Here is a 12,864-nt window from a genome sequence, read left to right as displayed (position 1 = left end):
AAATATTTTGTAACATTAAATTATTTCCATATAATGTAAATAAATCCTCTTAAATACAAATACAGTAAAATTTATCTAAATTTTTAAACATAATTATCTCATTTATGGAAAATGTCTTCCCTACTTGTGAACAGGATGAGAAAAATCTAGGTATCAGTTTATAAAATAACGACAAAAAACAATACCTTTCAGGAAGAAATTCTTGCCGACACAAAAAATGGCAGCACATCCAATACTCCACAATTTCTGCTTCACATGAGAATATTACAAAATCTTTTATGATTTGTGAAGATGTTTCTCCGAGATCCTTACTATACTTTGTGTACTTGTTACTCCCAGCCTAATATACCATATACCCGATCAAACTGTGTGTCAATGGTAAAGTACTGTCACCTTTTTATTAATATAATCATTTCTATTTTCCCTTCTAATCTATTCTTTGTAATAATATATCACATAGTTGTAACTGACTCCAAATTTGTACAAACCTTTGTTAATTAAAACTACTTCAAGTTAGGAAGAATTGTATTTAGGATAAAAAGCCGAAGTTTCCCGCTTTTGGTTTAGGCATTCAAGATGACAAGACATATCCTAAGAAAACTACTGACGCTAGCCTTGAGACTGCTGCATTATGGGCCGTGGTATCATGTAACAAACTAATGTCAAGGCTTCCAACGGGTATTTTTAATGTTGTAGCGGGTATTTCTAATTTTAGGTAGTAACATATTGTTTTAAATGTTATTACATAGGTTTTGATGAGTAAATATTTCTAATGTACTGACGTTTTTAGGTAGCAACATTCTTTTTAGAGTGTTATCATATAGGCTCAAACAGGTATTTCTAATTAATTAATGTTTTTAGATTGTAACAAAGTAATGTCTATGTTCTGATATAATCTTAGATATCCTGAGTTCTATATCCTCTACTTTCCAATGAGTGACCTTGACACCAATCTTTGGAATGACATCTTTTTTTTCTCTTTTTCCTTTTACCAAAATTGGAATAAGCTGTTCCAACGGCTTGGACAACTGTGATACACAACCAACTATATTGTAGCTATAGTGATTATTCCTCAAGTTAAATAAACTAAACAACATTACTGTGAATTATCACTTTGTGATGATGGCACATTTTAAACGATTGCTTTTCTCTGCTGTGATCATTCATTCTTGTTTATAAATCAAAGACTTAATGGAGCTCAGTTGTTCTCATGCCAGACCATGCTATGATGTATACCAAACCTATTTCCAGAGAAACACACAAGTCATTAATAATACCTCAATACAAACTATACACAAATCTCATTAATAATACCTCAATACAAACTATACACAAATCTTATTTTGTGAAAGGAATGCTAACAGATCCATGATTCATAGGCAAACTACAATATTCAGTAAAGACTGTCAAATAGCTCCACTGTGATATGTCTCTTCTGAATTCTATAATCTAATAGTGTTCATCATAAAAAAGTTGCTGAATTATTTTCTTTAAATTTGTAGAAAATTGATCACTGTGGCAATGAACGGTTAACAATTCAAAATTCCATAATTATAAACATGATACCGACAGGATAGATCTAAAATCACAGGTTACTCCACTTTTAAACCTTCCCCATTTTTATTTCTGTGAGGACATGTACCTATTCTGATACTATCACAGTAATATGTAGGAGTTCCTCAGAAAAACATCCTGCCATTTGATTGTTACCCAGGTTATGGTCAGGAATAAAGTCTGTCATGAATTCATTTTCATTCCAACCAATTATTATCAGAGCTACAAATGCATTTTATATTAAAAACATGAGAAAAAAATAAACATTTGGAATACATCTAATCTTATCCTTCAGTCAACACATTCTCTTATCCCCTTAGCACAGTCACCTTTTTTCTTGTAACCACCTAAGAGTATATCAACACTGTTGACATTAAACTTTTAGCATGATCATGCTCTTATTTAAAATGCCAGGTTTAATTTGAGTTTCCATGACAACAATGTACATTACCAGACCATTGAAGCTTTTATTCCTTGGCAACACAGTATTGTCAATAAAGTATGTGCACAAATAACTTTGAACAACTGTGCCTACATTTAGCCTAACAAATATAGGGAGCTCACTTTCTGGGAAAAAAATATCGATACTAATGATCTGAAATGTCTTTTACCTCAGTGAGATGACTCAAATTCACATACGCTTCTTCTTGCAAGTAACAAATAATGGATCCTGGTAGCGGTGGGCAGATCGTTATTTAGAGATATTGCTTGTGAATCTCTGATATCATCAGCTAGCTATATGCATCTGACCGCACATGATTTTCTGGACGAATGCACCCCATAATATCAAAATGTAATTTGTATGAGGCGACGGCTTCCCAATAATCTCAACTAGCCTTGTTATTATGATATGGTGTTTTACCTCAGCTATTTCAGATTCGATTAGGCTCCTGTTACGTTTGGTCAATACAAAACCATAGGTTGAATATTGATGTCCATATATCATCAGAGCACAGGGAAGTTTTAGGGGTCTCTATCAGAACAACCCACCACCATTCTTAACCCCCATTGACATATAGGGACCTCGACAAACTCATACAGAGACTTTAACAAACACAAGCTGTTCATCATACAGACCATAACTAAAGATAAACCATCAATATCAGCATCTACATAGGGTTATATTGCAATGAAATGGATTGCTTGACAAACAGAATTACAAATGACAATTTTATGTTAAAAGAGTTCATTAGATTAGTACGATCTTTCAAAAATGGTAAGCATTCTTTTCCCAATGAAATGTTGCCTCAGCTGAATTTACTCTTAAATTTGGATAAAATTTAATGTAAGTAAATATATATTGTGATGTCACTATTGCACGACATCATCACAACTGGACTTAGAATACTATCTTTTATAGACAGGTGTTCATTATAACAGGTTTTAATATTCTCGTTAAAATGCTTGTAATTAATTAAGGAAAAACATACTGTGTATAGATCTTCAAACCAGCTGAGTATATCAAAAAGATATAAAGATCGCAACAGCCTCATGGAGTTGTCTACTGATGTAATGGTACAGTCAACAAGACAATAAAAACTGAATAATTATGAGCATGCTTACAAAACAATCTCCGCTGTGGGCAGGTAATCTGCTAAGTGACTATAGATATCTCAATTAACTTTGATTTTATTTCCCAATCACCTTTTACAATGCCAGAGATTGTCTAGAATCCAGTGATAAGGTCTGCTATTGTGTCTGCTCACCATATAATTATTTAACAGAAATTTAATACTTTTTTTATTGTGAATGTGTGTGGGATGTGGTAAACTATTTAAGCTTTCAAACAAAGACAATTTGCTGAAAGAGGAGTCCCAAATCTTTGACAATGTTTTATGCAATTATTTAAATTGCAGGTTACCAAGTATGAAAAGGTAAGAAAAGTGCACAATATTGCACCAAATAATTAGACTGAGAAGCCATTTTGAGAAACAGACAATAAGCAGGTATGGTGATAAAGACCAGTTTGTGTTTGCTGGCTTCAATATTAATCCGATCTACACCTAACCCAGCCTGGGTAGGCCAAGTACCCTTACTGTCAGTCCTTCTCATGTGGGATATGTCAAGTATGGGGCTCTTGTTGAGGATCAGGGCTCAGAAGATGAGTATGTCCTAGGTATTATTCTGTTGACATTAGAAACAGGTGTTAGGTTCCCATAGCAACTGTGTAAAAACAAAGGTTTATGGCAGTTTGAGAAGATGGAGTTAGTTATCGAATGTCGGTAAGGTAGAGATTCCAAGTACGGTATGAGTCAATCAAGCTTGCCAACAATCCCAATCAAGTGCTAGCAATCTCCTGTTTAATAGCAATTCAATGATAAAGCCCTGTCCACTGGTCACCCAAATCTATGTCCCCTTTATTGATTGGATAAGAGCTAAACCGATCATGATTCAGGAGACTAGATCCTGGACTGACCTATACCACCAATCCTTTGGCTTTACGGAGGACTCTTCCTGACAACTAATCAATCTTGTATATTTATTTGTTGATAAACAAAGGACTGATCTTTTCTGACATTAACATCTAAATCTGCTTTTACAGTTCATACATAAGATTCCTATAGCTCAAAAGCAAAAACGATCTACTTAATTCATCACATGAATAATCAACTAGCAAAAAAATCCTTGAGACTTTCCAGTTATCTTCCCAGTTTGTGCATACCGTGTAATACCCCACATTTTCTGATTATCTCCCCTAAAAGTATATATATTTTGTCACTGCCATAAATTACCTCCATTAACTGACGGTATACTTCCTCAGTATAAATTTTGGTAACAGCCTTATTTTGTCTTGTTACCTCCCATGTCTGTATCAATGTTTGTAATAGCTCCAAATTTTTTGAGTAATCTCCCCTGTTTGTATAATTTTGTATAGGTGATATTTCCTTAATCTTAATCCAGACAGAGTCTACTTTGCTCCAATTTGTCATCGATGACAGACTTAGAGTTGGATAACTAACTTAGAAGAGCCAGACGTTTCACCACTACTCTATGTGTCTGTGGAACACGAGGGATGTTACTGACATGTTGTTGCTTTATCAAACTGTCCTAGGATACTACTAAACTAGACAAAAAGGTTATAAACGTAACAGTTTTGGATCGAGTCAATCACCAAGAAGATCAAATGGTTGAGCATCTGGTTAAAGTTTGGAGGAAAATAGGAGAAAGTCTTTTTGATAACAAAACTTCCAGATAAGATAAATGAAAATTTACATGAGAAAACAAATGTGTAAATATCTACATACAAGAATACAATAGTACCAGGTGACATTTAACATGGCTTAATGTCTAATTATCTACTGGAGTTTAAAGATTAATTCTGATAAAATGAATCAGATTGTAAATTTAATCAACCTTATTTGTGTTTCTTTTGTCATTTTCCCATAAAATATTACAGATATGGTGGATGGAGCAATTATCTGCATGAGACTTTAATTGATTTGAACAGGTGTGTTTTGACAGCATGCAGGCACCAGTACAATAATCCATACAAAGCATCCAGGAAATTGTGCGACGACTATCTTCTCATTCAATAAAACAAACATATTAATGAAACAATCAAGCTATCCCAAACGCTGGTGTGATGAAGATTGGGTAATTGTGAAAGCATTGATTGGTCTCCGTATGTGTTGTTTCACCAACTATTCAGCACCATAAGCCCCTTACTATAGCCTCACTCCGATATTTCAATTGATAGAGGAATCAAACCAAATTTCCTTTCCTTGATTTGGCTGTACAACCCTAACCAATGCATTGTGGTCCATTTCAATCCCAATAATTGGCCTGTTGGACACAAAGCCAACTTCCTTCTTGCTGTCACAGTTCCTACTTGTCTGCCAATTACTGAGCAACTCTTCCACAGGCCAGGCTGGTCAAATCATCAAAACGGAAGGAAATGTATAGTAGTAACGTACCACTACCCTAGACCATTGCCTTAGAGGAAACCAGTGCTAAATTTCAATCCAATTAGCTTATACTGATAGAATTACTTACCAAGGAATGGTAAGTCGTTATTGTTTTCATTTCTTAGATATATATATATATATATTGTATATTAGATATCGGTTTTAGAAGCAAAATATGACATTAATGTATTGTTCTACATTTCTTATGAAACATTTAACACAATATATTGACAAATTCCACACCATTGTTAAGTATTTTAATTGATACCGTTCTAATGACAAATCGTTGATCAATACGACTAAGCAGGTACATTATGTACTCTGTACCCATACCCGAGCCAAAGTCACGCACGTTAAACAAATGAACTACATAACCACTGAGGAGTTAATAAAATGATTTTTAGGCAAGACAATTCACCTAATAAGGTAAACCACTACTGTCAGAGAGATCTGAGCAGTTCTAGAAAAAAGTTGCATTACTCTACGAGCAAGTGACAGGGTTCGGCATACAGGATGTTCGACCACAATGTGTAATGGCAGACAGCGAGCAAGTTTGAAAGTTTCACACGTATTTGACCATGTGGGCTTTTCTAACATATCACAGTAAAACCGACTGATCTAATTTCCATTAGAACTGGGGTTTTTTCCCTCGTTATATGTACACATTTTAATATTCTCTTAGATTAAATTGTCCCTTTAAGACCAAATACACCAAATATTAAAGTTGTATGGTCTATCACTTTCGCTCTTTTTGTCATAGTGAAAACTGTTTAAGTGTTATACATATTTTTCTCCGTTTGTCTGAGTTTTAAACTTTCTAATTTTACCACTTTTTATAAATTTGCAGTACTGGAAGTATTTTATTTATAAAAGTAAAAAATCTTTTTAACGTGTACACGTGGAAAATAGACTCGAAAGAGGCCGAATCATTCCGAACTCTTCCGAACATCATCGCGACAATCTCGAAGTAACACGAGGTGTTGTGAAACCAAGAGAAATGTCAAAATTTTTTCGTAAACAAAACATATGGTCGACCTCTTTACCAGACTGGATCTACAAAGAAAATAATGCTCGCACATAACAATATTTGATAAGCACAATATTGAATTACGGCAATGTGTGAATTAGATGTTTCAAATGCAAGCTCTGTGGACATATACCAGCACGATTTGCTCATATTAGCAAGAAGGAAAACGTAAACAAACACATGTGCGCTTACGCTAGTTACCTGGATCACCACGTGCAGGACGTGTGGACGTCAGTCACGTGATACGATTCGGAATTCCGACAAAACCCGAAGGTACTGAACATGGCGGTGATTGAAGACGTTTTATCAAAACCAGGAATATATGATCCCTAGATTTCGGCTCTCTTACAGGCTGACATATGGTTTTGGGGAGCTAAATCATCAAGATACATGTCCATGTTCCAATATCAAATGTTAAAACGACATATCGTTTCAATGAAAATTACAAGAAATACAACTTTAAAGCAAAAATCAAATTGCTTTTACATAAATCACAACTAATTAACTCGATGTCAAGAAATGGTCTATTTGTATTTGTATTTTTTTAGAAAACCAAATTTATTTAATTATTGATTTTATTTTTGGCTCATATTTCATCAAGAGAGAAACTTTAAACAAAATAATTCTTATTCTTTAAAATCAACTTCATTTGTATATCTGGTGTATTGTTTTTTTCCTTCTAATTCTGCTAGTGAATATATGATGACTTTAAAATGGGAGGATGCTATTTCCATTTGTTATTCAGGCTAATGTTTTTGTAAAGCCATACAAATTTGTACTTTAATTAAGGTATAAAGTAATGCTTACATTTAGAAGTCACATGCTCAATAATGCCGTCTTTATCCAAGTTCCTTATTATAAATACTGCAGGCCATGAAAGCTTTAGTTAGAATTTCATTCCATCATTAGGCTTCTCGTTGCCATGACAACACGGCAACAAAAAGATACCGACTATGGTCCGGTTCGGTATACTTTACATAAATCCACATTGACGTGTGTATAAAATACTCATTTAAGGCCAATTTATCCCAAAGATGGAGCTACAGTCAGGCTAGCTAGCTCCAGGGCCTATTTCCTGAAATACATCGATGACAATTTCCTCTCTAATTTGCATCAAGCAGGTCATAAAGAAACAACTTTATTTTCAACAGCATATTGGAATTGAGTCATATCAATGTACAGTTAAACCAACTGTCCAATAGCAGTAATGTTGTAGCTCTGTTTTCCATTGCATCCATTCTGACAATAATGCTAACTACGTATGTCCCACAACCCTCATCAGTGTACGTACAGCACCACACACACAGACTCGTTCTGTCACACGGTGTTACAGCACCACACACACACACAGACTCCTTCTGTCACACGGTGTTACAGCACCACACACACAAACAGACTCGTTCTGTCACACGGTGTTACAGCACCACACACACAGACTCATTCTGTTACACAGGTGTTACAGCACCACACACACAAACAGACTCATTCTGTCACACGGTGTTACAGCACCACACACACAGACTCATTCTGTCACACGGTGTTACAGCACCACACACACAGACTCATTCTGTCACACAGTGTTACAGCACCACACACACAGACTCATTCTGTCACACAGTGTTACAGCACCACACACACAGACTCATTCTGTCACACAGTGTTACAGCACCACACACACAGACTCATTCTGTCACACAGTGTTACAGCACCACACACACAGACTCATTCTGTCACACAGTGTTACAGCACCACACACACAGACTCATTCTGTCACACAGTGTTACAGCACCACACACACAGAGACTCATTCTGTCACACAGTGTTACAGCACCACACACACAGACTCATTCTGTCACACGGTGTTACAGCACCACACACACAGACTCATTCTGTCACACGGTGTTACAGCACACACACAGACTCATTCTGTCACACGGTGTTACAGCACCACACACACACACAGACTCATTCTGTCACACAGTGTTACAGCACCACACACACAGACTCATTCTGTCACACAGTGTTACAGCACCACACACACAGACTCATTCTGTCACACAGTGTTACAGCACCACACACACAGACTCATTCTGTCACACAGTGTTACAGCACCACACACACACACAGACTCATTCTGTCACACAGTGTTACAGCACCACACACACAGACTCATTCTGTCACACAGTGTTACAGCACCACACACACAGACTCATTCTGTCACACAGTGTTACAGCACCACACACACAGACTCATTCTGTCACACGGTGTTACAGCACCACACACACAGACTCATTCTGTCACACGGTGTTACAGCACCACACACACAGACTCATTCTGTCACACAGTGTTACAGCACCACACACACACACAGACTCATTCTGTCACACGGTGTTACAGCACCACACACACACACAGACTCATTCTGTCACACAGTGTTACAGCACCACACACACAGACTCATTCTGTCACACGGTGTTACAGCACCACACACACACACAGACTCATTCTGTCACACAGTGTTACAGCACCACACACACAGACTCATTCTGTCACACAGTGTTACAGCACCACACACACACACAGACTCATTCTGTCACACAGTGTTACAGCACCACACACACACACAGACTCATTCTGTCACACAGTGTTACAGCACCACACACACACACAGACTCATTCTGTCACACAGTGTTACAGCACCACACACACACACAGACTCATTCTGTCACACGGTGTTACAGCACCACACACACACACAGACTCATTCTGTCACACAGTGTTACAGCACCACACACACACACAGACTCGTTCTGTCACACGGTGTTACAGCACCACACACACACACAGACTCATTCTGTCACACAGTGTTACAGCACCACACACACACACAGACTCATTCTGTCACACGGTGTTACAGCACCACACACACACAGACTCATTCTGTCACACAGTGTTACAGCACCACACACACAGACTCATTCTGTCACACAGTGTTACAGCACCACACACACAGACTCATTCTGTCACACAGTGTTACAGCACCACACACACAGACTCATTCTGTCACACGGTGTTACAGCACCACACAGACTCATTCTGTCACACAGTGTTACAGCACCACACACACACACAGACTCATTCTGTCACACAGTGTTACAGCACCACACACACACAGACTCATTCTGTCACACGGTGTTACAGCACCACACACACAGACTCATTCTGTCACACAGTGTTACAGCACCACACACACAGACTCATTCTGTCACACAGTGTTACAGCACCACACACACAGACTCATTCTGTCACACGGTGTTACAGCACCACACACACAGACTCATTCTGTCACACGGTGTTACAGCACCACACACACAGACTCATTCTGTCACAGTGTTTACAGCACCACACACACAGACTCATTCTGTCACACAGTGTTACAGCACCACACACACAGACTCGTTCTGTCACACGGTGTTACAGCACCACACACACAGACTCATTCTGTCACACAGTGTTACAGCACCACACACACACACAGACTCATTCTGTCACACAGTGTTACAGCACCACACACACACACAGACTCATTCTGTCACACAGTGTTACAGCACCACACACACAGACTCATTCTGTCACACAGTGTTACAGCACCACACACACACAGACTCATTCTGTCACACAGTGTTACAGCACCACACACACACACAGACTCATTCTGTCACACAGTGTTACAGCACCACACACACACACAGACTCATTCTGTCACACAGTGTTACAGCACCACACACACAGACTCATTCTGTCACACAGTGTTACAGCACCACACACACACAGACTCATTCTGTCACACAGTGTTACAGCACCACACACACACTCATTCTGTCACACAGTGTTACAGCACCACACACACACACAGACTCATTCTGTCACACAGTGTTACAGCACCACACACACACACAGACTCATTCTGTCACACGGTGTTACAGCAACACACACACATTCTGTCACACAGTGTTACAGCACCACACACACAGACTCATTCTGTCACACAGTGTTACAGCACCACACACACACACAGACTCATTCTGTCACACGGTGTTACAGCACCACACACACAGACTCATTCTGTCACACGGTGTTACAGCACCACACACACACACAGACTCATTCTGTCACACGGTGTTACAGCACCACACACACAGACTCATTCTGTCACACAGTGTTACAGCACCACACACACACAACAGACTCGTTCTGTCACATGGTGTTACAGCACCACACACACACAGACTCATTCTGTCACATGGTGTTACAGCACCACACACACAGACTCATTCTGTCACACTGTGTTACAGCACCACACACACAGACTCGTTCTGTCACATGGTGTTACAGCACCACACACACAGACTCATTCTGTCACATGGTGTTACAGCACCACACACACACACAGTTCTGTCACTCTGTCCCACAGTGTTACAGCACCACACACACACACAGACTCATTCTGTCACACGGTGTTACAGCACCACACACACAGACTCATTCTGTCACACAGTGTTACAGCACCACACACACAGACTCATTCTGTCACACAGTGTTACAGCACCATACACACAGACTCGTTCTGTCACACAGTGTTACAGCACCACACACACAGACTCATTCTGTCACACTGTGTTACAGCACCACACACAGACTCGTTCTCTCACAGGACATTCTCACTCTTTATCTACTGCAACCAGACACAAATCAACCCATACCAAATCCCCTAATACAATACAAAAACATGACTCTAAAATCAGTTTCATTTAAATTTGAAGTTTTTATCAAAATACCAGTGAAATATGAACAATTAGACTTACCTCATTGGAGACTTGTGTCAGGGCAGCTAAGGCTTGTAAGGTCTGAATGACCTCTAGCTGGAATAGACACAATAAGATGAATTATTGATAGCAGTAGGGTCACAGAACTGGAAACATAGATTCAAAAGTTATTTAGTTCAAATTCTATTGCTCAGAAGAAAAAAAAAAGTTGAAAGAAAAAAAGTTCTATAATACATGAAGGTCTTCACTTTTATATGAAACCGAGACATAAGCAGATACAATGGGGAAGTAAGGTAGATGGCTTACACAATGTGTCCCCTCCATTTCATTGAAAGGACATGGAAAATATGCAAGTTTAGACTTCAATTTACTAAAGGCAAAAACAACTTCATAGAACATATTTCAAAAGAGAGAAAACAAGAAGAACAAATTTGTATCCAAACAACTTTGCTAAATTTTGATAACTAAACAACTTCTAAAAGAAATTTGATTTTTAAATATTTTTATATCAAAACTCAGATTATTTTTCATTTATGCCAGTGATAGAGGCCTGAAAGACCAGTAGAATCAATGTTTGAAATCCTGTTACATCACCATACAACTGTACTGATCATCAATAATTCACAACTTAAAATCCAATGCGTCATAAACTTGTGAAAATGCTATATATCACAGTGTGTGGTATCTATTTCTAAGAAGCCTTTTTCAGTCTGACAGGGAAAAAGTGCTGAAATAGCACTTAAACAACCAGTAAGTCTATTGATAACAAAAACACCCAGAACATTGATAACGAAAAGTCTTATTAGTAACTTAACCAGCATAATGTTCCCCATTTCCCCTGTTTTCCCATTTTTCACTATTCCCAATTTTCCTCAGTTCCCTTTGTCCCCTTCTTTCCCCTTCTTTCCCATCTGTTCCCTTATTCCCCATTTGACCCCCTTATTTACCCTCTGTACCCTTATTTTCCCCCGTCACATTATTTCATCCCTGTCCACTTATTTCCCCCCAGTTCCCTTATTACCCCTCTGTCCCTGTCCCCTCATTTCCCCCCGGTCTCCTTATTTCCCCCCTGTCACATTATTTCACCCCTGTTCCCTATTTCACCCCTGTCCTCTTATTTCAGCCACGGATCCCTAATTTCACCACTGTCCCCTAATTTCCCCTCTGTCTCCTTGTTTCCCCTCCATTATGAGAGTATTATCCCCCTATAATAGCTCCAGGTGGTATGAGAAGGGGTCCTTACCTCATCCCTCATAGGTAAATAGTTAAGGATGGCCAGCAATCTGTGGCGTATCTCCTGTCTCCGCCTATTCACCTCTGACCCATACTGTGGAAGCTGATTGAGTCGTGTTGCTAGGTAACGGACAAGCACTTTGACCCTGTGTTCGTAACCTTGCTCCTGAGCCTTGACAATAGAACCATTCTCATTGAAAGCCTCATAAAATCTGCAACATTCAAAGATTATTCTATATGAGCACATTTTGAAATAACACAAGAATTGAAGAGATTTTTTATATTATCTAGCTCTTGAAATGATAAGAGAGAAAATCCA

The 12,864-nt window shown here is 38.5% G+C and overlaps 1 protein-coding gene across 4 annotated transcripts in view; it reads right to left on the bottom strand.

Moving 5' to 3' along the window:
- Positions 1 to 12,864, bottom strand: part of LOC138314888 (polycystin-1-like protein 1) — a 273,559-nt gene that overhangs the window by 72,455 nt on the left and 188,240 nt on the right. For all 4 annotated transcript variants that reach the window (XM_069255496.1, XM_069255497.1, XM_069255499.1 and 1 more), the window contains 2 exons: positions 12,556 to 12,757; positions 11,352 to 11,408 (listed from right to left, as the gene is read on the bottom strand). In XM_069255496.1, coding sequence (XP_069111597.1) covers positions 11,352 to 11,408; positions 12,556 to 12,757 — 259 coding nt within the window. The remainder of the gene's footprint in view (positions 1 to 11,351; positions 11,409 to 12,555; positions 12,758 to 12,864) is intronic.

Source organism: Argopecten irradians, chromosome 2 (assembly GCF_041381155.1).
Source record: "Argopecten irradians isolate NY chromosome 2, Ai_NY, whole genome shotgun sequence".
Lineage (NCBI taxonomy): Eukaryota > Metazoa > Mollusca > Bivalvia > Pectinida > Pectinidae > Argopecten > Argopecten irradians.
This window is presented reverse-complemented; position numbering and strand designations above follow the sequence as displayed.